Below are 24,236 nucleotides of genomic sequence, written 5' to 3'. Positions count from 1 at the left end.
GAAAATATCAGCCTGAAAGATAAAACTTGCTTTTTAGATATATGTGGAAATAAGACATATCAGTAAATAAGACATATTGGTAACTGGTAAAGGCTGAAGCTTTAAAAGTAGGTAGTCACATTGGGAATCTACTAATTTGTCCCTTAAGATGTCAGTCTTTCTCTGGGAATTAAAATTAGACTTTTATCTACACTACACTGGGTTCTCTCTTCTACCGTAAATGGCTATTATTTCAAGAATTCCAAGGTTTCCATAATGTGAAGCCCCTATCCCCTTTTTTGGTATGACCCTTGAGTAATTATATCAGCAAATATGTAAACATGTTATGCTGTTGCAACAATTACTCCTGATTTGGTTACAATTATCAATATATCATCTCTACTGTCTTGGTCCTCTTCATTTTTCTTACCCATGAATGGCAGCCCTAGCCTCCTACTGGCAACTTTCACCACCTTTCCCCGCTCCACACTGCAAACTGCTGCAGTCAATCTTCTTAAGCAGTGGTCTGCAAGTTGGCTTGCCTAGAATAAAAAAGCTTACACAAGCTCTCTACTGCCTATGACATAAAATCTTAACTTTGCTAACCCTGAAGATACTCTATAATCTAGCCCCATTTTACATCTCCACATCTGCCTCCCAAAATCCACTAACCTGTGCTCTTCAGTGACGTCCTGCGGGTCATCTTCTCACGACTCCCAGACTCGTCAGCCTCACTGCCTGCGTTGCTTATAAGGACAGGCTGCCATGTACACCTGGAAGGCTGCTACACTCAGCCTATCCACTTCTTATTGATGTGTGAAAAACATACCCAGCTCCTCAAAACCTACCCACCTTCACAGAACTTTCCCAAGAGCCACAGCCCATCTGGAGCACTTTCTTTTCTTTGCCCCAAGATATTAATATTCTACACTGCAACTGAACAATTCACCATATATTGACAGTATCTTGCATTGTGTGTGTCTAAGTGTGAGAGACCTTGCTATCCTCTTGTATCACTTGCTAATTCAGTATGAACTGGGGTGCCACAGTCACTTCTTTACACTGACTTCAATGCTTAACTAAAATTACACTTCTTTCCTATTAACCCAGTAGTCATTCAGAATAATAAATGCTCGACTTTCAGAAAACATTACCATTAAATTCTCCATTAAGTCCTACCATTAAAGGAAGGAAAAGGAAGACAAGTGTGAACTTTCCTAAAAAGGGGGTGCACTACACGATAATAACCCCTATGATCACCCATACGGGTTCCTGTGCTTTAAGGGATAAAGCACTACAGATACTTCATCATGCTGCCTCTTACACATCCCTCAGGACCACCACTAGTAACAGAGGAATAACCAAGGGATAGCTGTAAGAAGTATAGCTACAGCCCGACCCAAGCCTCTTAAAGTGCTTATTCTATATTTAGCACTGGAGAAAAACCTCGCTATTTCTGAGCAATACTCTACAAAATGTCACCCAAGAAGACAACACCCAAAATAGTTTAGACTGGTGGGCCATGAGTCCCAATGAGCCTGGGGAAACACACATTCCACACTTGAACTCAAACTTACCCCCTTTTTTCCCCATTTCAGTTGCCAACATCCATACTCGCTGCTGATTGCCAGCTCCTGCTCCTTGCAGCAGCCCAGCATGCTCTCTGCTGGTGCCAAAATACCCTTCCACCAAACCCCGCTAACATCTGGAACTGTCCTAGAGGGGTAAGGCAAGTCCCGTATTTTGCTTCCTCTGTGCATGTACTTGTTACTCCTTTAAAAACACATATAATACAGCACATTTTAAAAGGGGCTCTGGGGAGGGAGGTAATATTCCTATTTTATACCCTATGGGATATAAAATACTGATAGCTTTTAAAAACGGGATTCTCCTTACCCCTACAGGCCCTCTCCCGGCTTCAGAAAGATGCTGTGGTGGCTGTGATGCCACCGGCAGAGAGCATGCTGGGGGGTCACACAAAGCAGGAGTTGGAGATCTGCAACAGGCCTGGGAGTTGTGGACCTAAAAAAGAAAACAGTTTTAAGTTAACGTGCCCAATGCCCCATCATGCCCTGGTTATTAGGGGCACGCAGCACACAAGTCGGTATCTGCAAAAACTCTTTAGCAGATGACCTCTGAAACCTCAGATAATTTGTTCTACCACTAAAGTTAACCTTTTTGCATTAATCAAAGCTGTTACCTTATTTCAGTGTGAACAAACATATGACCCTTCTGGCTCTACACTTTAATCCAGGTCCTATCATAAAGCAGTATGGTGTGTGCCCCTCAAAATAACCAAGTTAAGATGTGAGATAGTGCCAAAGCACAGTTAACAGCAACATGCTATGCTTATGATAAAAACAGAAATGCAATGGCATCAGATAAACACAACCGTAAAATGAATCACAAGTGGACAAACTGAGCTTTCAGAAGAGTTTCTAATGACAGAAGCTAGAGGCATAAGACATGTACTTAATAAGGAAATAGGGCATTTGCGTGGCCAAAGAAAGGCCCTGCCATTTTCTCAAAGTTCAAATTTAACTGTGTAAAGCAGAAGGCAAAGTAAACAGACAAAGGCCCCAAAACAGAGGGAAAAAGACAACAATCGCATGAGTTATAATTTTCTCCAAACGCCCACAAAGTGAGTATAATAAACAGGCACAGAACATAAAGTTCCAGAAAGACATTACTTATTTTTATAGGCAAAACTAGTTTAGTATGTATCACGTGTCCTTTTCAAAATTAACTTTGAAAACATTTAAAAACCAGGGAAAAAAAAAAAAGACTACAGAACAACTTCTGAAAGCTAGCGCAGTACACCTCAGATAACAGTTTGAATACGTTCCTTTTCAAATATTTTAGAGAGTACATAACATTTTTTAAACCAATTTCATGTGGTTTGGAATGAACTAAAAAAATCCATAAAATCCCAACACTTACGTAAGAACCTGTCTTACGTTTGTCTAAAAATTACAGGTGAACAACCTTTTAATATTAAATCATTATTAGGGTGTCCTGTTACATATAATTCCCTTTGAAAAGCAAAGAGTAACAACTTTCTGTAAGCAAAGATTTTAATATATTTCATTAACTATTTATTTTTGTAAGTCTCTTAAGCTCCCTAAACACACACACACACACACACACACACACACACACACACACACAAAACAAATACCAGGAAAACAAGCTAATGTTCAGAATGTTTTATCATGACCATTTTCTTTTCTTTTTCTAAAGATTACCATCTAGAGTACATCCTGGGATCTACACTAAAATGTCTGTGCAGTCAGGCTCTGATCTCATGGCCTCAGTGGTAGTGTAGCTGACAGAGTGTCCGTAGCCATAACCTTCTCACCACACACCTTCTCCCCGCCATCCCCAACACTGCAAACTCCAAATTAAAGATTCAACTGTGCACCTGAATGTACAGCATATTCAATAATTTTTGCCAGAAGCATCAAAATAAAAATGGACTTCTGGTTAATCGCTTCCACTAGGAATACAACTGCCCAAACCACTCAAATCCTTACATTCAAATTAAGGGTTTTAAATCAAAAACACCTGGTAAAACATTTCCAAACACTTCTGCATTATTTTAAGCATGCAAATAGTTCAAGTAATTATTAAAACATTTTACGCATTTTAAAAAGGCTTTTTTTTTTTTCCAAAATAAGTCATTGTTCTTACATACGAAATGAGAAAACGTTGACAGTATCTGTTTCCCTAGTTTTTTTTAGTACTTCTAATAGGTTTTTCTTGGACTATTGAGTTGGTTCTTAATACAAGCATCCATACATACATACATACGAATTACAAATTTCCAATTGAAAAGAATTAAGTTTGAACAAGACTTTACCAATATTCTTGCACAGTAGATTGCTGCAAATATCAGAGTGTCTCAACCTTTCTTAAGCTCATTTAAAATTAGAATACCTAGAGTTTTCTGCATTGAAAAAAATTTCACATATAGATAACAATTTTAGTAAATAACATTTTCAGAAATATATTTTATGGAAACACATATAATTAAACAAAACTTTTTCAATAGTTTCTTAGAGTCCCTTGACCCAAGTAAATTAGAAGAAAATGAATTACCCAACCTCACAGTAGTAGCTAAACACTAAAACTTAAAATCCCAAGTACCCTATCCTGACTGGCAGCCACGAGTGAAGACAAATTGCTGGGAAGCTCAGAAAATGGAGCCAATAAAATGCTGGGTTTATTTATTCCCAAGGCGTCATTTTGATTTCCACTTACGTTAATACCACTCTGTCCATTTAGAGGTTGACATCAATATCATGCAAAAAGGATGTGGTGGTTCAAAAAACTTTCAACATCATTACTCCCTAATTATGGCAGGAGGGGCAGTACAGATATACAACCTCCTCTGACCAACTGCACCAAACTCAGGGCTACAGAATTCCATCTTGCCTGGGGCGGTGGCTCACGCCTGTAATCCCAACACTTTGGGAGGCTGAGGCGAGCAGATCATGAGGTCAGGAGTTCAAGACCAGCCTGGCCAACCCAGTGAAGCCCCGTCTCTACTAAGAATACAAAAACACAGCTGGGGGGTGGTGGCAGGTGCCTGTAATTCCAGCTACTTGGGAGGCTGAGGCAGGAGAATAGCTTGAATCTGGAGGCGGAGGTTGCAATGAACTGAGATTGCACCATTGCACTCCAACCTGGGTGACAAGAGTGAAACTCTGTCTCCAAAAAAAAGAATTCCATCCTACCTCTTGCCTCTTAAAGAATTAAACAAAATTAGAAATTGCAAATTTATATGTGAAAAGGCCACTTGGTCCTTGGATATAATAGCTGAAAATACTTGATAATGAACTTTAATGGAAAGTTTTTACTTCATTATCCAACACTACCCAACAAGTCACAAATGCATAACTGGGTGATACTGACCTTTTTATACGGCACAAGCCAAGAAAGTAAACAGAAGAAGGAGCTATAGAAATACTCAATTTTGCAGGCCTACCTTGAAGGACTGTCAAAAACAAAACCAGAAACAACTGATGTGCCACACAGAAACAAATCATCATAGCATAAGGCATTTTTCATAACAGTTGGCCTTTTCTGGGAGGTTCACATGTATACTAGGCTCTCATTTATCTTTACTGAAAGTCAGTCATATGGAAAACTCAAAACAATATAATGATGCTTTAAAAATGTTATGACTTAGGCTACATTCATTCAAATTCCTAAAGAAAACAAGAAACTGAATTTTCTTCAAGTATTTTAAAAGAAATAGAGTTTTATTATTTCTATACATTACACCCTGCAGGCTAACAAAAGGTAAGTGAGTAGACTTCTCTGGTTTAAGAGAATGTTAATTTGTTGTTGATGTGTGCACTGTTATCAAACAACTATTACTAAAGTTTTTAAAAAATACTTATCTAGTGAATTTATTCCACTTAAATGTTACTTCATTCAGCATTCAATAAATACTTACTGTGCACATTACTGCCAGCCAATGTGCTAAGTACACAATATATACATCAGTGAATAAAAAGCATAAACCTAAGGTACCAACTAAACAGCAACATCACAATCAGTGTCATTCTATGGGGCACTGGACACTTTGTAAGTTTGACCTTTTAATTTAAAAACAATCTGCTTGACAAAGTAGGTACTTTATATTTTTTAATTTTTTTTATTTTTTATTTTTTATTTTTTTTGAGACAGAGTCTTGCTCTGTCACCCAGGCTGGAGTGCAGGGGTGCGATCTCGGCTCACTGCAACCTCCGCCTCCCAGGTTCAAGCAATTCTCCTGCCTCAGCCTCCCGAGTAGGTGGGACTACAGGCGCCTGCCAACACGGCCAGCTAATTTTTTGTAATTTTAGCAGAGACGGGGTTTCACCGTGTTGGCCAGGATGGTCTCGATCTCCTGACCTCGTGAGCCACCCGCCCTGGCCTCCCAAAGTGCTGGAATTACAGGCGTGAGCCACTGCGCCCGGCCCGGTAGGTACTTTGTATCCCAACTTCACAGGTAAATAAAGAAAGTTAAGAGGGTTAAGTGTATTTCCCAAGGTCATGAAAGATGGCAACTGATGGAAGGAGTATGTGAACTCAGACAACCTGATGTCGAAGTCTGAGCTCTGAACCTGGGCAATCTATCATCCCTCATCTCAATCCCAGAATAACAGACCCTAAATTCTGAATTAGCCATGTTCGAATTATGTGGACTTCCTGCCCACTCCCCACCAAAAAAGGGCTCTAATACAAGATTTACCTCCTATTAAACGAATGCCCATTCCGTGAATGTCCATACACTACATCTTCTGTGCTAAGTGGTAACAGCCAAGCTGGGATTAAAGAACTGCGGTAGATAATGCATAAGTCTGATAATTAAGTCACTATGTGTACACTTGAATGTGTGCACAAAGAGTGTGTGTAATGAAGTTGCTATCTGATACCTCCCAGCATCATCTATGGTTCTAATAAGAAAAGAAGACATAATTACTCATCCTCAGTAAGTTTTTGTTACAAAGGAGGAGAAATAGCTTCTTGTTACTTTTAACGCATTTTGAAGAAAATAAATTTGGTGGAGGGAGGGTAATCTCAATGGCAAGTGGATCCTAAGATGAAGTTAATTTCTCTGCAGCCCTTCTGCTGTACTGTCATGGAAGGCATGAATAAAGGGTGATGAGTAGCAAACAACTTATGAGTACAGACCAGGGATCAGAGAGAAATTCCAAGTGTTTTTCCTCCAGCTGCTCACTTCTGACAATGAAACGAGAGGGATATGGTATTAAATGATAAATAACTTGGCCCCCACATTCACAGCAATAATGGAAATGTGCATTCTCCAAGGTAACTAGTAGTATGCATCCTTAGCTATTCCACATTCAGAACTAGCACTTAGAAGGTAGGCTGTTAGGGACACAAATGATACAGCGGCATTCTCATCTATGTGGAGCCGTAACAATATGTCAAGCCCAGCTAACCATAACCTGGAAACACTTTAACATCCTCAACTATCACCCCCAACTCTAAGGAATCTCTGTATCTGGCTTAACTTTAAGGACAATTTAAGTTTTAATAGAACAGTTAAGGAACCAAAAGGAATCAATGTTATTAACCCAACACAGTACTTGTAATAGCTACATATACTACCTAGAAACTCATTTGGTATAAGTAACAGCTGAAACACCCATGTAACTTTAGGAAACCAAAAGCATGTTTTCCTCTATTGTATGAATGATGGCAATGCAAGAATCCACACTGAATTTCCATGGAGAATATTACAGGAGTCAGTTTGCTTGCTTATTCGTGAATAAAGAAAAGGTAGGAACTGCTACAAGGAACTACTATACAAGGAACTCTTCAGTGTTATACTGAATGAAAATTACTGTCTCAATGACCTTGTTAGCATTCTCAGACTCCATGATTATTTCCAGATTGCAAATTATTTGTATTATACTTCTTAATGCCTGGGTTTATATAAAAATATGATTTTATTGTTTGTAGTAAACACACAAAGAAATCATTTCTTTTAGAACTAAAAATGAATGCCCTTCTTGTCAATCCTATTCGGAATGTTCTCCAAAGAAGACTGACATCCAATAATGCCACAAGTTGTCTGTCCACTTAGAATCTAAGATCACTGAGGGAATTAACAATATTTTATACTTCTTCAGTCCCCCTTTAGGTGCTGAGTTCAATAAAGAACACAAAGCAGGTATTCAGTAAATGACTGTGGAAAGCCCTGATTATAGCCCAAAACATTCCTATTTGCACTCTGTGATATAAAGCTCCTCAATGATACTGACTCATTCAGAACAAAACCACAAAGTAACTAAGTCACATAGTGACCTATAAAAGCTATGAGAGGGCAGCAGAAGGGTTGGAGATGTTAACCTAGGCTCTTTCCCTTGCAATTCATGAAGATACACTCAAGCTAGCCCAGGTGAGAGCTCTTTACTCAGAGCGAACAGGACAATCTAAGAATCCCATGGGAAGAACATCAGTGCAGTGGGACCCAGAAGAGTCAAGGAAGAGATGGCTGTGCATGCACTCCCCTTGGCAGTCTGCTGCTCTCCCCACAGCTTCCCTGTCCCCCGCTTTTCCCAGTTTCCTACCCTAGCATGTGAGCTTGCCTATGCCAGCCCTAACCCTGCTCGTCATTAAGGTAATTCTTTTTTTATTTTTAATTTTTACAGATACATTAAGGGTAATTCTTGAATTATCCATTTACCTTTCCCCTCTACTAACTGCCTCAGTCTCTCAGTTTCTCAACTGTAAATTCTAAAAATGAAATTTGGCTCAATTAATCTTTTCATGCCAGGCCACAAGGATCACAGATTGTCATTCTATATTACTAGTCCTTCAAAAAGCTAAGTAAAGACTTCGCCAGCTATTTTACTATTTAGTTCAGAAATCTACAGTGCAAAGCAACCTTTTTAATCAACAATACTACTTTCTCCTGCTTCTAAGCACGCACTGTCCATAATTCTACGCTGCCTCTTCTGCTTGCCTGACCTCCTGCTTTTGACTACTTGTTCCATAAATACTTTGGGTCAGCGCATTCAAACAAAATCAGACCTCTCCATTGTAAATAAGCCCAATCAAATGAATACTTCCTAAGAGAATGAGAGCTTCCTAATAGAATACCTAATTCACTACCTTTAAAACCTCAGCTCAGTTAGGAACTTAACTACTTGATACTATCATAGCCTCCACCTACCCTGTGGAAGTGTGGGCTCGAAATACACCTACCAGGATAGGACGGTGGTGTCCCTATGTGTTTTGATGGTTGAATATTAATAAAGCAGAAGTCACGGATCCTATCCCCATAGGCAAGATAACCACACAACCTATCGTCCACATTCAGACATTTTTGAGAGTGAAAGGGGAGGATGTTTAATAGTTTGGCAGGACAACAGACAGGGATCAGGACATAGAGGCAGCTGTGTTCTATACCACAGACTCCGATTCTAAGGGAATGCAGCAGCAGGGTTGAGAAGACAACCCAAGTCCCCACATAAAATACAAAGACCCTTCTCCTTACCTCATATAGAGCTATTTCATGAAATGTGACCCAAGGCCCTCGATTCAATAAACTGCCATTATTCTAGTCTCGGTGACTGGCGGTAGATGTCTCCTCCTCCCCATGCCTCACCTCATTAGCTTTTGTTGTCTTTAACATCGTAATCATACCTACTAATGTATATCATAAAGGGCATTCACCCAGTTATTTTTACAGTGCCCAAACATACTTTATACACAAAATTTCACCATGGCAAAGGGATTCTCATTTATAGTATAAACCATGAAACACACTTCTCAGTTACAACCCCAAACCAACTTTTTATTTTATGATTGTTAAAAAGATAAAATACCTAATTACTCAACATTTCAAAGCTATCGGTTTTTGTTTCTTTCGTTGCTCCACTAGTCACGTTATCTGCTGTGAGCAAAATCAAATTCAATTTCTTCTTCTTTTTAAAATCTTGCAGAGAAACAAAGCTTATTTCCTTCTGCTCATCTTTTTCCCTTATAGCTTCAGTAAACTGAAGGAGAAAAAATCTTGATCATTTTCATCCATTTGATTATCTTTTAATAAGTACAGAGAAGCAAGAAAATAAGAAAGTGGAAATAACTACATTTATTCCCAGAGCAAATATTTCATCATCTGTTATTCTTACACAACAACTATGAAGATGTGCTGAATACAGAACCTCAAACAAAAACATGAGAAACAGCAGTGTGTGATTTAGAAAAAGGTATCTAAACATACTGCACCCTACTTCCCATATTGTTTTTGTAGACAGCTTTAATGTGTTGTATTAGACCAATACTGACAACAGAAGCTTCAGCTTTTATTACTGTTAATACCCTGAGCAATTACCATAACTCAGCAGGAACCTCTGCCCAGGACAGCAACTATCACATTGTAATCAGCATTTCATAAGAGATGCTGTTCAAACACGAAGGCACCTGCTAATGTGCTAAAAACTGTACAAAGGGGGCTCAAGATCTAATAGGTAAAATAAAAACATTTACAATTTTATTTCACAGCTATGTATTTTTCATGGTGCACTAAATCACACACAAAAACAGTGGGCAGGAAAAGGGCAGTAGCAGCAGCCACTACCAAATCAAAACGCTTCAGGAGTAAGGCTGCACCCGTATTTCAGGTGTCAGTGCTGTATCCGTTTAAAAAAAAAAAAAAAAACACTTTGGAAGGAAAGATATAAGTAGCAAAGATCTCTAAAAATGGTTTCTAAAAATTCATATTGACATAAAAACTGGATCGAAAGCATTTGATTTACAAGATTAAACTGGAAGGCCACCTTGCAATGCAACCAGGAAAGTTAAAAGCCACCTATCAAGAATAGATCCATCTTAGAAGTAAATGGCACATCTGACTTTGTCTTAAAACAGTAAGCATGAAACAACTTAAGCAATAACTTTTTAACAAAGAAAAATAAATAACATGCATTTTTGTTTGTTGGTTTGTTTACTGAATATACTAATTTGGTACTTGGGCCATTAAAAATGATTTAAAAAACCAAAGGAGATGCAGAAAAAGATCTTTTCAAACTACATTTTTTAGACTGAAATATCACAGACAACATATGTCAGAACACAAATATTGTCAAATTACAAAGGATGCTGGAAATAAGAGCATTCACAGATGACAGCAATACACATCTCTACAAAGCTAAGGAATTAGGAATTCTCTACGCCTAAGAGTAGAGACAGTGGTTCACAATCTTCCAAGTACTAGGATCCCTTGTAAGATCAGAATGTTTCAAAAGATTCCCAAATGATACTACTTCGGTAGTATTTCAAATACCAATTGTTTGAGGAAAATAACAAACACTGGTTCCTGACAGGCGTGGTAGCTCACACTTGTAATCCCAGCACTCTGGGAGGCCAAAGCAGGCAAATCACTTGAGGTCAGAAGTTGGAGACCAGCCTGGCCAACATGGCAAAATCCTGTCTCTGCTAAAAATACAAAAAAAAATAGCTGGCTGCACTGGCACACACCTGTAATCCCAGCTACTCGGGAGGCTGAGGCAGGAGAATTGCTTGTTCCCAGGAGGCAGAGGCTGCGGTGAGCCAAGACTGCACCACTGCACTCCAGCCTGGGCGACAGAGCAAGACTCTGTCTCAAACAACAACAACAAATAGTGGTTTTTAACTGTGTATTGCTTTTAAATAAGTGAAATTTTTAAAAATCATAAAAGCATACTGAAAACAGGCTGAAAAATTGTTGTTTAGACGTGTGAGATCAATTTATTCATATAAAGCTTAGCATGTTTATTTGCAGACCTCTGCCAAATCTCTGCAGATATCCAGGGATCCAAAGCCTAAAGTGTGGGAACCACTGGTCTAAAAAAGTGATTTCATAATGAGGAACATCAACACTTATATATTCAGGAAGAATTTTTAATGAGAAAGTACAGGAGCTACGTCCTCACTTCTGCAACACAGGCACTAAAACTGGAAAGAAAGTATAACAGCTTTATCGTGCCCAAGCTAGCCTTCTTTCAACCTCTACCCCAGGAAACCCCCACAACAATTTCAACATACTCCACACCAGCCGAAATATTGAAGGATGTGACAGGTTTCCATTGGAAACTATTCTCTGACCCATTTATATTATTTTCCCTATTCATCAATTTACTGAATTTACTTTACTTCAGGCTCTTAACAATGGCTGAGAAGAAACAAGCTACTTCAGAAATTCAAGTGAATTTACCTGAAATTGTCAAAAGTTACTAAAGGGATAAAAACTTCAGAAATATTGTTTACAATATTAGCATTATGAGAGTAAGTGTTACAAAGCTGAAAAGATGGAACTAGTAACCCTCATTTCAGTGCTACTGCCACAAGGCAGTCAGCACTCAAAAGGTGAACTGGTAACCACGTCAACAGCAATGGACTAACAATAAGAAGAGACAGCCAATGGAACTGGAAAAAGAGAGAATACAGAGCAGAGTGAACAGCACATTAAAAACGCTTACCAGTTTGAAGTCTTGAATGCTACAGATGAAATACGGTGTGTTTGGCCTCCGACTCTCGATATACACACAGTCTTTAAAAGAAAAAGAAATTTTAAAACAATGGCATTTACCTTTAAGGGAACAAAGACAGGGCCCATAAAGCCACTGCATAAATAAATAAATGACAAGGCACATTATCTTTTATTGTAATTTTTTTCCAAAAGATGATATTAAATTGCAAATATCTTTATGCTAAAGGAAAACAGGCCTTTGGTTCTTCCTGATTATTTTTCTAATAATTTAAAGAACCTGATGAAGCCTAAATTATTTTCTTCAGAGTCCCTGAAGAAGGAGGGGAGGATTCCAAAGGATTATCCATATTCAGATGAAGACATTTAGATAAAAGAAACTGCTCGCTCAAGATCATACATCAAGATGAAATCTTGAGTATCTTATTCATATAGATGCTCACATGTCTTCAAAAAAAGAGAAATGGCTTTGCCACGTGCTACTATATTTGTAATAAATATTTTGTGAGGAAATAAGTGAAACACACAAAAATGACTAGTTTGAACACGCTACTACGATGACCTTTTCAACTAACCAAAAAGAGAAAGAAAACTAATCTCTTAGAGACAATTTGCCATTACATCGTACCCTAAACACATTTTATTTTCTAATTGTAAACAAAACCAATGCCACTAATCAGAGATGCAATAAAGTAAATCAAGCTGCATTTTCTTCAGGGAAGAAGAGTGCTTTCTTAAATTACATTCGACATGACGGTGGTTGGAAAATAATTTTTGATGCTCTCAATGACTGGAGTGTAAAGCATTGCTTTTTTTCTTTTTTTTGGCTGGTCTCCAACTCCTGGGCTCAAGCAATCCTCCCACCTCAGCCACCCAAAGTGTCAGGATTACAGGCATGAGCCACCATGCTTGGCCAAGGTTGCTTTTTAAAATGCCATGTTAAGACACTTAAATAAAAAGCAATGATTTTAAGGAAAGCAGTGGCTATAGAGAGAGGTAACCTCCTCCTACTCCCATATCACAACCTGAGAACATCATAAAGCTTAGGACAGGAAAGTCTATGTATTATTTACTGAAAAGTAAAGTCACAGTCAATCAAATCTAGGAAGAGTGACCATAATGCCTCATTCATTCACTCATTTTGCATAGACAGGGCCTCACTATGTTGCCCAGGCTAGTCTCAAACTCTTGGGCTCAAGCTATCCCCCTGCCTCGGCGTCCTAAAGTGCTGCGATTACATGCAAAAACCACCATGCCCATCCCATAATGCCACTCATTTTATACTTCCTCTTGACCCTTCAAAACGGGTGTGTCTCAGAATAATTCAGATGCTTGACAACACAGGCAACTTCCTCTACTGCCTCGTTTGTCTTATGCGTTGAGAGCCAAGAAAAAGCACAGAAGTAGCAACAGGGAGTCATCACAAGCCCCAACAGACCCACTAAGACGATCAAGAAGTCCTCACAAATGAGACATTCCAAAAACCTTTCTGCAGAACATCAGGATCTTTGTACCTACCCAAAAGGCACTCCAGAAAAAGAAATCTCAATGCCAACTATTTACGCATTCAGAATTCCCCAACTGATTCTCTACTCAATGACGGACTCAACAGAGATTTAATCCCTGAATCCATGTAAAACAGTAGCTCAGGAATGAACTGTTGACTAAACTTTCCCTATATCTTGTTCCAAGGTCCCAGATGCTAAATAACTCTGCTTCAGCATTCAGGCAACATCAACTTAACATGCTAATCATCTTAAGGGACAAGCAAGAGAATTCTTCCCACCACAGTAGATCATTCTTTCATACTCCTACCTTGGTATTCAAGTAAAAACAGAAGAAACTGAATTCCCTAGATAAAAACTGTATCTCCAAATTATGCAATTTTGGAACAACCCAAAGTTCTTAGTTTCCTGTGTTTCAGTCCCTGTTATACCCACTGCCAGCATTTCAAATCTCTGGTTATCAATTATTTACCCATCTTACTCAACTCAACATGCCCTCTCCTTTCTGTTGCTTCCTATATACTATATTTCATGACATTAACACCATCACAGCCTAGCTACTGACAGAGCAGGAGCATCACCATCTTGGACAAGCACCGCCACTTTAAAGTTCCCCTTGATCAAAAACTGCCTAAATCCAACCCAAAGGGCATCAGCCTAATGGCTAATGACATCATGACCATAAACCACAACTGATATCTCCAACCAGAAACATTCCAACCCTAAGATAAACCCCTGTCTGACCACAGACCTGCCAGCCCAGAGATAACCTCCCCTCTGGCTAGAGAGATGTCAGCCCTGAAACATTCCAACCCCACAATAAACTTCTCCTCCACCAAGAAACATTCCAAGCCTGTGATAAGCTCTCATGCGCTAAACCCTTAAGTAATACTCTTAGTCTGTAATAGAAAGTGCTCCTGACCAAAATCAGCGAGACGCCCCTGTCAGGTTTATTCTCCAAAATGAACCTGTCTTTTGACTGTTGAACCACTTTTCATACTTCTTTCCTCATTCTTTAACTCTTACAGCTACGACTCACTGGCTTCAGAACTAATAGGTCCCTTTCTAATTAATTGCTTCTACCTTCTTGAGGCTCAAGTGACAAAAAAATACTTCAATGGTCTGGTCTCACTCCACACCCCATCTTCCCCTAGGCTGCATTCACTACAAGAAATCCCAGCTCCGCTCCCAGTCTGCAAAACTCTTTCTTCTTTCCTTCTACCAGTCCCTGATCATACCAACCTTAGAATTAGTCAGTTCCATATGGAGTAACTTCTCATGGCTCCTCTGTAACTGAATGGCAATACCTCCCTTCTTTTACATAACATTAACAATTTACTTTCCTTATCAAGTTATTTGGCAGTCAGGTGGTCTGCACTGTCCACTAACAATTTACTATCAATCTTGTAGACTCAGAGGAATGTACTCAATTCTACCTTTCCTGTACTCACCAACGACTAATGTCTGCCATTAGTGTGGGGGTTAAAAAATATAAAAAATAAAAAATAAGGCCAATGCAGGTGGATCACCTGGGGTCAGGAGTTCAAGACCAGCCTGGCCAACGTGGTGAAACCCCAACTCCACTAAAAATACAAAAATTAGCTGGGTGTGGTGGTATGCACCTGTCATCCCAGCTACTCAGATCGCTCGAACCCAGGAGGTAGAGACTGCAGTGAGCTGAGATCACGCCACTGCACTCCAGCCTGGGTGACAGTCGAACTGTCTTCTTTTTTTTTTTAAAAAAAAAAAAAAAAAAAAAAAAAAAAAACCCCTGAAATAAACGGAAGATGCTTAGACAGCAAAGACTATGTATAATGTTATTCTTTTTACAAAAAGGAAAGCTTTATTTATATATACTTTAAATAATCCATAGGATCATGACACACCGTCTTACTCTGAGACATAAAGCTAACTTATATACAAAAAACTTTCCAGAAAAAGGAAAGAGAACCTATGTTCTTTCATTTCCCACTGCAAAGTTACATTCAGGAAAAGGACTGCCTGTAAATACACTAAGATGTAGCTCTGTTAGAGAAGGAAGTAAAGGAACATGCTGGTATGTCAAGGGCAGCCAAGCACATCTGTTTGCCTAAACACATCTCAGCAGTTGTACTGGAGCTGCCTCACACACCTAGCCTGAGAAATGCTGCCATGAGGGATAAGCGTGAGAGAGATCCTCAACCGGACATACGGAATTACCACTATTACTTTTTATTAGATTAAAAGCCACCTCTATTTGTTTAAAAAGCGATTATGGCAACTCAAACTAATCCAAAGCTATGAATTCATAACAGACAGTCCAATACACAAGGCTAATAATCTGAAAAATGGGTGAGTGCATCAAGGGATCTCTATTAGTACTTAGAAACGTATATATGAAAAAGTTAGAGAAGCTCACTGCAAAATTAAGTGACAAAACTTAGAGTTTTGTAAGCCACTGGAGGGTGGCTATTAAAAAAAAACAAACTTTACATATATAGTGGTAAAACACAGAATGGCTAAGATTGGGGTAATAAGAACTAAAAATATTTCACACTATGTAAAACTTGCCATAGGAATGGGGAAAAAAACACATTGCTTTGACCTGATTTGTCTAATTCATTTTTAAAATCAAAGCATGATGAATTATTGTAGAGTCAAACTTTTCTTTACAACCCTCTGACAAATATTAGGATGACCCAACAAAAAATAAACATAATTTAGAATTCAAGTCTCACAGAAAAAAATTCTACTTTATATTACTCTTAAAAATATTCAAAACAAGGTTCAATTAAAGCCAAATTGTCATATAAAAAGTATTTCCCTTTGGCTTATTAATCAAGCAGCTATTTAAGAAAATAATTTATATAAATGTTTATAGTTAGCACAAAAATATAGTGCTTTATTTGAAAAGGGAAAGAATGTAGTCAAGAGCAATGTTAAAATCTCAGTTGGAATATATGCCCAGTAATATTTTAAAGCCAAAATGATTTGGCAAGATTTTCATGCAATTTACGAGTGCATGGGTTGTCTGAAGCTGGTTATAAAATTGGTTTTAGTCAGTAGGATCAATGATTCTCAACCTGAAAATCTCTCATGGCCCCCAAGTACTGCAGATACTTCTTTTTTTATTAGAAAGCTAGCAGTTCTGAAAGAACTGCGCAAAGCTGATGTGATCCATTAAATGCATAATGCACATTTTCAGAATTACCCATATAAAAACACGTATTTACCAGAATTGAGCAAACGGTTTCTGCAGGGCAAGTATATATATTTTTTAAATCTTCAAACCAGCCTGCCTGTAATGGGCCAGAAAAATGAGTGAGGCTATTACCATCAATATCAATTATTCCAAACAACACATGATAACTAATGTGTCTTTACTAGGGATGTCTAGAAATGAAACCATGGGTCTAGGTTGAGACTTACTCTCTAACATCCAACCTCTGTCTGGGAATGGATCACAGGATTAAGTGACCTCAAATCCTTGTTAACAGGGAGCAACAAAATCCGTAATTTGGGCAATGATACTGAACAGAGGTATTTCTGGCTGTTTCTCACAACCTCAGCGTAGCTTCATGTCCAAAGATCTATTGTGCCATCTGTAAACAACAGAGTATTTGCTAAGCTGGGGAAGGAAGTCAGCCAAAATGTGAAGGCAGATTCTCAAGGCAAAGAAGGTCCTCTGCTTTTTCAATCCTCAGCAAATCAGCAGGTTTATGTAAATATAGCAAAAGCACAGTCCTCTCAAGGGTAAAAATCACCATCTGAAGCATTAGGCAGTTTGTCATTATGAAACACAAAGAACCTGTCAGCATCTTTCCTGACAGCCTCCTACAGAGCAGAGTGGACACTTACCTCACCCACTAATTTAGCAAGCAGTGCCATACACGCCAGCATTAAAGCTGTGGTCACAACATACATAGGCAACGCGCCGCCACTGCTCCACCTCATAAAGAATTTTCCTATCAATGTGTTTCCGCCTATTAATCTTTGAAATACCTTCTCATCCCTTTGCAAAGCATGGCAGTGCCACTATGATATAATTTCCAACAGAAAACCCTGTTGTAAAAAGCACACACGAACAAAGACTTTCTCACAAAGAGATTTCTCGGAGACCAAGCTGGGTGGCACAGCGGCGAACATGGGAAGTTGACTCTCAGGACTGTGCCGCTCTTCTACTTTCTATTTCTCCTCTACATGACTCCCCCACCCTCAATGCTTGGAGGTAACAGCCAATGAGGTACAGTATGTTGGTCTAACAAGGCAGAATAAAAAATTCACCAGTACCTCTCTATAGTTAAAACAGATGTCCCCCATTTTCCAAGACACACACAGAGTGTATATGTTATGTGTGTGTGCATGCTGGAAACAACACTGAAATCCTAGTACCCAAATTCCAACCCAGAGTCTCTGCATATTGCATGTCCTCCAACAAACCCTCCCATTTCTAGTCTCCCAAACCATAAAACAGCCAAACCCATCACCACTCCTCAACTCTATAAACAATGCACTGTTCTTCATAGTAAACACTCAAAAATTGTATGAGCAACAAACAAACTGAACAAAGACATGGTTAAATAAAAGAGAGATCCTAGCAAGAAAGTCGCTATGCTCTACCAATATGAACAAAACGAATGCTGTCTTCTAATACTTCTTTAGGAAATAACTCGATTGCCAGGTAACCTACTTCAGTTTTCTGCCAGAATCTTTGCTGTGAGGGGTACTCATATGGACTGTAACACTGGAGAATTTGAAAGGGAAAAGGACTGCTGCTTGGGAAGCTCAGGTGAGAGCATCACTGGAGCCCTGGAGTTCAAAGCTGCAGTGAGCTATGATCCAGCCACTATACTCCAACCTAGGTGCCAGAGTGAGACGCTGTCACTCATTCATACACACACACATACATACATGGAAAAGGAAACACAAACTGGGAAAAGTGCACCTCCGTAAATGAAACCTTCCCAGCCCTTACCCTTACTCTGTTTACCATCTGTTATCAAAATCAGCTACATCATCTTAAAGATTCTAAACTTGGTGGAAAAAGATCTCAGATAACATGTATCTTTGTTTCCTTCTTTTTTAAACATCATACTAATTAAATTCCATGTTTTGAAATGTCTATAGATTCCCAAGTAGTGCTACAAAGCCTGCCTGGGCTTTTGTTGGAACACAGAACACCAAATACTTCTAGCAAACATTCATCCGTCTTCATCCTCACTGCTAACAAGGACAGAGAAAAAACAAGTTGAGGGGAATAGGTCATAATAAACTAAAAGAGATTTTGTTGAAAATTCCTACCTTTCTCTTTTCTCCTTTAGAAGTCAGTATTGCCAATGTATTGAAAACTTAAAAACTGATCTGAAATAATTATCTTCCCAACTTTAAAAAATAATGCTGGGCCAGGCATGGTGGCACATGCCTGTAATTCCAGCACTTTGGGAGGCTGAGGCAGAGGACTGCCTGTGCCCTGGAGTTTGAGGTTACAGTGAGCTATGATTGTACCACCACTACACTCCAGCCTGGGTGACCGCATGAAACCTTGTTCCTTAAAAAAAAAACAGTGATGTGGATGTTTTGGAGTAACTGCTGCAACATGACCCCCGCCTTCCCAAATCAATCATATGCTACACAAACTTGCGAACTCTGTGCAACAAGAAAAAGCAAAATTATCTTGCCAGCAGCAAAAATCTTATTATACTGATATGCTAAATATTAGTCATGGTTGGACACATATTACCCAAGCAAAGAACACTGTAAGCACTCTCATCTCCTTATTTTATTCTGAAAACATTCCTTAAATAGCACTCCTTGTCACCTGTGTTGGTTGAGTCCCTGAAAGTGAGTCTAGCCAATGTAACATCCAAGTTCCAGTTAAGTGACTGCATCTCTATACTAGTTTAAAACTTTGTTTATATATAGCTTATGTGCCATAAGAGAATAAAAGTAATCTAAGGGGTGAAATCTATTTTAAAATTCAGTGACAGTCATTTACCTATTGAAGTAGTGTTTGTGGCCCCACAGACACAAAGGAAGAGAACTTCCAGGCTTCGCTCACTCTTTCTGCACCCTTGATACTTCAGGGTACCTAATTTCCTAAAGCTTAAAAATGCAGGTAACAACTCTATCTTCAATTTAACGACTCAACCCCTCCCCCAAAAAAACTACTATGAAATCCCCTATTAAGTAGAGGATGATTACTGACGGAAATGCTGACAGATCCTTAACTTAATGATGAGAACTGACATATGGCTGAAATAATATACATTCAAGAAATCAATGCAAAGAGTCCAAACACTTCTAGAACACTGTGCCCAGTATTTATAGGAAAACATCATCAGTGACAGGTAGGCTGGGTGAAAATTCTTCTCTCCCCGTATGGCTGACAACAAACAAATTGCTCGTCTGATATTCTGGTGTCACATCCTGCAGAGCAGATTTCAAGCAACACTGCTTGCTCCTTTTCAGAAAACAACGCACTAGGAGCCTGGGCTTTACAATAAATGATTCAACCAATTTACAGGGCTCACTGGAAATACACAGGACCATTCACGATGCCTGCGTTATAATTCTTATTTGGCAAATGATTTTATTATAAACTAGTATCACAGTGAATCCATTTTCTTTACAGGTTTTCTGCTACTGTTTAATGGACTGTCAGTATAATTTAGATTTCATCTATTTAAACTCATTCAAGCCTGGCTCCTGATTGTACAGTAAATGGAACGTATTTCTATTCAAATAAATTAATGACAGTTAATTGTAGTCTGCAGTTCTCAGTTTTGTAAATGCAACTGTTCCACAGTTCCTGCATCAAGCTACAGAATTTCCCACATCAATTATTTTCCCGTACTTCACAGGCATCTTCCATTTCTTGGATGCCTTCCTTATAAGACTAATGTACATATTCACTTAATATTCTTTCCCATTCAAATATTTGCCTCCAACTTTCTAGAAAGTTAGGATTTAAATGCAACCAAAATGTCAGAAAATAAAAGTTTAACTGCCATTCTGGAAAAATGTTCTACTAAGGGATTTTTTTTAAGTTAGCAAAATTCAAGATTAAAAGGCATTTTTTTAAAACTTACTCCTGCATGATTTTCTTATATATTTCAAATCAGTTACAATGTCAACATTAAGTGAAATGTATTAAAAGTAGACTAAATATCCCATATGGATTTAAATATACAAACAAGGCACATGGCATATATTAACATACACTGAATTGCTTCTGAGATTGATATTCTGTTTAAGAGAAATTTACTTATGGCCAAGATTAGTGGCTCACACTTATAATCCCAACACATTGGGAGCTGGAGGCAGGAGGATCACTTCAGGCCAGAAGTTTGAGACCAGCCTGAGCAATATAGCGATACTCCATCTCTACCAAAAAAAAAAAAAAAAAAATTAAATAGCTGGGCATGGCGGCAGGCACCTGTAGTCCCAGCTGCTTAGGAGGTTGAGGTTGGGAGGATCACTTAAGCCCAGGAGGTTGAGGCTGCAGTGAGCTATAATATAATAGCACCACTGCGTCCCAGCCTGGGGAACAAAGCAAGATCCTGTCTCTTAAACACACACACACACACACACACACACACACACACAAATGTACTTCTGAGTGTTATTTACTAGAAATCACAACAATCCCATGAGTGATTTTTCTTCTTGAGTGATTACTCTTTCATGGAAGAGGAAACATCCACACAGCTGTGTAAGACATGCTTAAAGGAGAAAAAGGCATGCAAAGATGCACCTTAAAAGAAACTTATTGGCTGGGCATGGTGGCTCAGGCCTGTAATCCCAGCACTTTGGGAAGCCGAGGCAGGCGGGTTGTGTGAGCCCAGGAGTTCAAGACCAACCAGGGCAACATGGCAAAACTCTGTCTCTACAAAAAAAACACACAAAAAATTTACCCAGGTGTGATGGCGTGCACCTGTGGTCCCAGCTACTCAGGAGGCTGAGGTGGGAGGATCGCTTGACCATGGGAGGCAGAAGCTACAGTGAACAGAGATTGTGCCACTGTACTCCAGTCTGAACAACAGAGTGAGACTCTGTCAAAGAAAGAAAAGAGGGAGAGAAATGAACTTATCAAATCAACACCCAAATAGTAATAAAGTAAGGATCCAGAATTTGCTGCCCCAAACTATAACCACCAGGGTCATAGAATGACAGATGGGAAGTAAAGGAAAAACAGAGACACTCTTTTCATTCAGCAGGCAAAGTCTGCTCACCTGGCTTTGTTTCTCCTCTCCCATAGACACATTCAATCAAGAACAAGCCATGCCCATCCTCGTGCTGCTGCTACTACGACCACTCTTCCTCAACCAGGTCCTATCACAATCCTGCTCAACCTTCAGGACCCAAATACCACCAACTTACAACCTGTTCTATTCAGTTATCTGTCCACTCACTGCCTATTACTAACATATCACTTCCCTAAATGAGAGTAATTTCTCCCCACAAAATGATCAAGGGCTAAAATTCTTTCTACTTTTTTTATCTTGCAGTACCATACCACTACAAAACACCTTCCACAAAGTTGCAGGCACAGAAAACTGTGCTTATTTTATTGACTGATTGATAAAATGCTACTAATACTACAGCTGATATCTAATACACCCCATTAAATTCTACTAGCTTACTTGAAATCTATTACAGTGTCAGTAGGCTTCAAATTTAATTGTTTGCTTTAGTTTATATAAACTTAAAGGGCAAATGAAACCTGTTCCCTGACTCTAAATCTACCCACACCTGCTCCTTCTCTCCCTTAAATCGTTGCTGTTTTCATTCGGGTTTTTGTTGCCATTGCTGTTGTTTGGGCAGGTCTTACTTCTTCTAATTGAAGTCAAAGAATAAAGATTTTTTTTTTTTTTTGAGACGGGAGTCTCGCTCTGTTGCCCAGGCTGGAGTGCAGTGGCACGATCTCGGCTCACTGCAAGCTCCGTCTCCTGGGTTCAAGCCATTCTCCTACCTCAGCCTCCCGAGTAGCTGGGACTAGAGGCACCTGCCACCACGCCTGGCTAATTTTTTGTATTTTTAGTAGAAACGGGGTTTCACCATGTTAGCCAGGATGGTCTCGATCTCCTGACCTCGTGATCCGCCTGCCTCGGCCTCCCAAAGTGCTGGGAATAGAGGCATGAGCCACTGCACCCGGCCTGAATAAAGGTATTTTAAGAATAATTTAAAACACCAAGACGCTTTCCTATGGCAATAAATATTGAGACCTCATTTTTCCATTAAAGATCTTCAGCCCACTGTGAATTACAAATGTCATTTTACAAATATTCAACAGATATTTTGAAAAAATAATTCCACTGACATAATACTTTCCAATAATCTCCTTATGATATAGTGATTTTGCTTTATGAAATATACAATATACTCAGAATAAAAAGAATTTTATGGGTGTGAGGGATTTTGTCAGGTAATCTGCTGTCCACCTATCACTTTCATAATGAAAATTAGCACAGATTTCAGCAAGGTCATAGTATTTAAAGTCATCTAAATGCTTCTTGATTCCTAAAATGAGATGAGAACTTCTGTTTATTGTTCAAGCCATAAGAGGCTCTGGATGCTTTCTATATAAAACCGTACTCACAACAGACTTCATTCAACAAATGAGTGCAGCTGCTCTGGGCCAATATAACACTTAATGAGAATGTTGCTTCAGCATGCTCCTTTTGTAATTTGTACCTTGGAAAAATTATGTTTTGAACATCTGCTAAGACAAAATGTATGAGAACTTTGGGAGGAAAAATTAAGACATCCCCATTCTAAACAAAGTATATGAAAGACCCTTTGTCTTACAGGCAAGTCTTGTCAAGGTTACATTAAAAATAAAAATGAGTATGAAAGATTCTATAAGGAAAAGAATCATAATCTCATAAAAATATTCACACACAAACTGATTGGGCACCACTAATGTGCCACGTAAATGCTGGAGATACTAAGGTGAAAAAAACACTGTCCTTCCCTTGACAAGTTCACAATCTAATAGAAGAGGTAGACATGGAAACAACTGTATGCCTTCAGTTATTTTATTTTATTTTATTTTTTAAGACAAGAGTTTCGCTCCTGTTGCCCAGGCTGGAATGCAATGGCGCGATCTCAGCTCACTGCAACCTCCGCCTCCCGAGTTCTAGCGATTCTCATGCCTCAGTCTCCCAAGTAGCTGGGATTGCAGGCATGTACCACAACACCCAGCTAATTTTGTAATTTTAGTAGAGACAGGGTTTCACCTTGTTGGTCAGGCTGGTCTTGAACTCCCGACCTCAGGTGATCTGCCCACCTCGGCCTCCCAGAGTGCTGGGATTACAGGCATGAGCCACCACGCCCAGCCATCTTCAATAATATTAATGGTTACTTATTTTTTTTGTCTCTGAAACAGGGACTGCTAGCTGGGCCCAATATTTATTCTCCCCTTCTTCCTTATTAAGAAGGCTGAGCATGGTGGCACATGCTTGTAGTTCCAGCTACTCGGGAGGCTGAGGCGGGAGGATCACTTGAGCCCAGGAGTATGAGCCTGCAGTGAGCTATGATCACCACCGCACTCCAGCCTGGGCAACAGTGTGAATCCTCATCTCAAAAACAAAGAAGCAAAAATAATAATAATAATAAATAAAATTTAAAAAAAGCATAACATCTGGTATGTAGCTGGACACACGGCCCCTCAGAATAAAGACACTTTCTAGCCTCTCTAACAGCTAACTCGGTCATGCAACAAAGTCCTGGCCATGAAATATAAGCAGACCTATAATATTTCAACTTCTGGAACCTGAATC

At 39.1% G+C, this 24,236-nt stretch overlaps 1 protein-coding gene across 4 annotated transcripts in view; it reads right to left on the bottom strand.

The window, feature by feature from the left end:
- The window catches only part of RERE (arginine-glutamic acid dipeptide repeats), a 463,614-nt gene that overhangs the window by 255,627 nt on the left and 183,751 nt on the right, over window positions 1-24,236 (bottom strand). For 3 of the 4 annotated variants that reach the window (XM_007980666.3, XM_007980665.3, XM_037985382.2), the window contains 2 exons: window positions 11,964-12,034; window positions 1,876-2,001 (listed from right to left, as the gene is read on the bottom strand). In XM_007980666.3, coding sequence (XP_007978857.3) covers window positions 1,876-2,001; window positions 11,964-12,034 — 197 coding nt within the window. The remainder of the gene's footprint in view (window positions 1-1,875; window positions 2,002-11,963; window positions 12,035-24,236) is intronic. The other variant, XM_037985385.2, reaches the window with a different exon arrangement.

The sequence above is a fragment of the Chlorocebus sabaeus genome, chromosome 20 (genome assembly GCF_047675955.1).
Source record: "Chlorocebus sabaeus isolate Y175 chromosome 20, mChlSab1.0.hap1, whole genome shotgun sequence".
Classification (NCBI taxonomy): domain Eukaryota; kingdom Metazoa; phylum Chordata; class Mammalia; order Primates; family Cercopithecidae; genus Chlorocebus; species Chlorocebus sabaeus.
The sequence above is the reverse complement of the archived record's forward strand: the minus strand, read 5'-3'. Positions and strand labels throughout refer to the sequence as shown.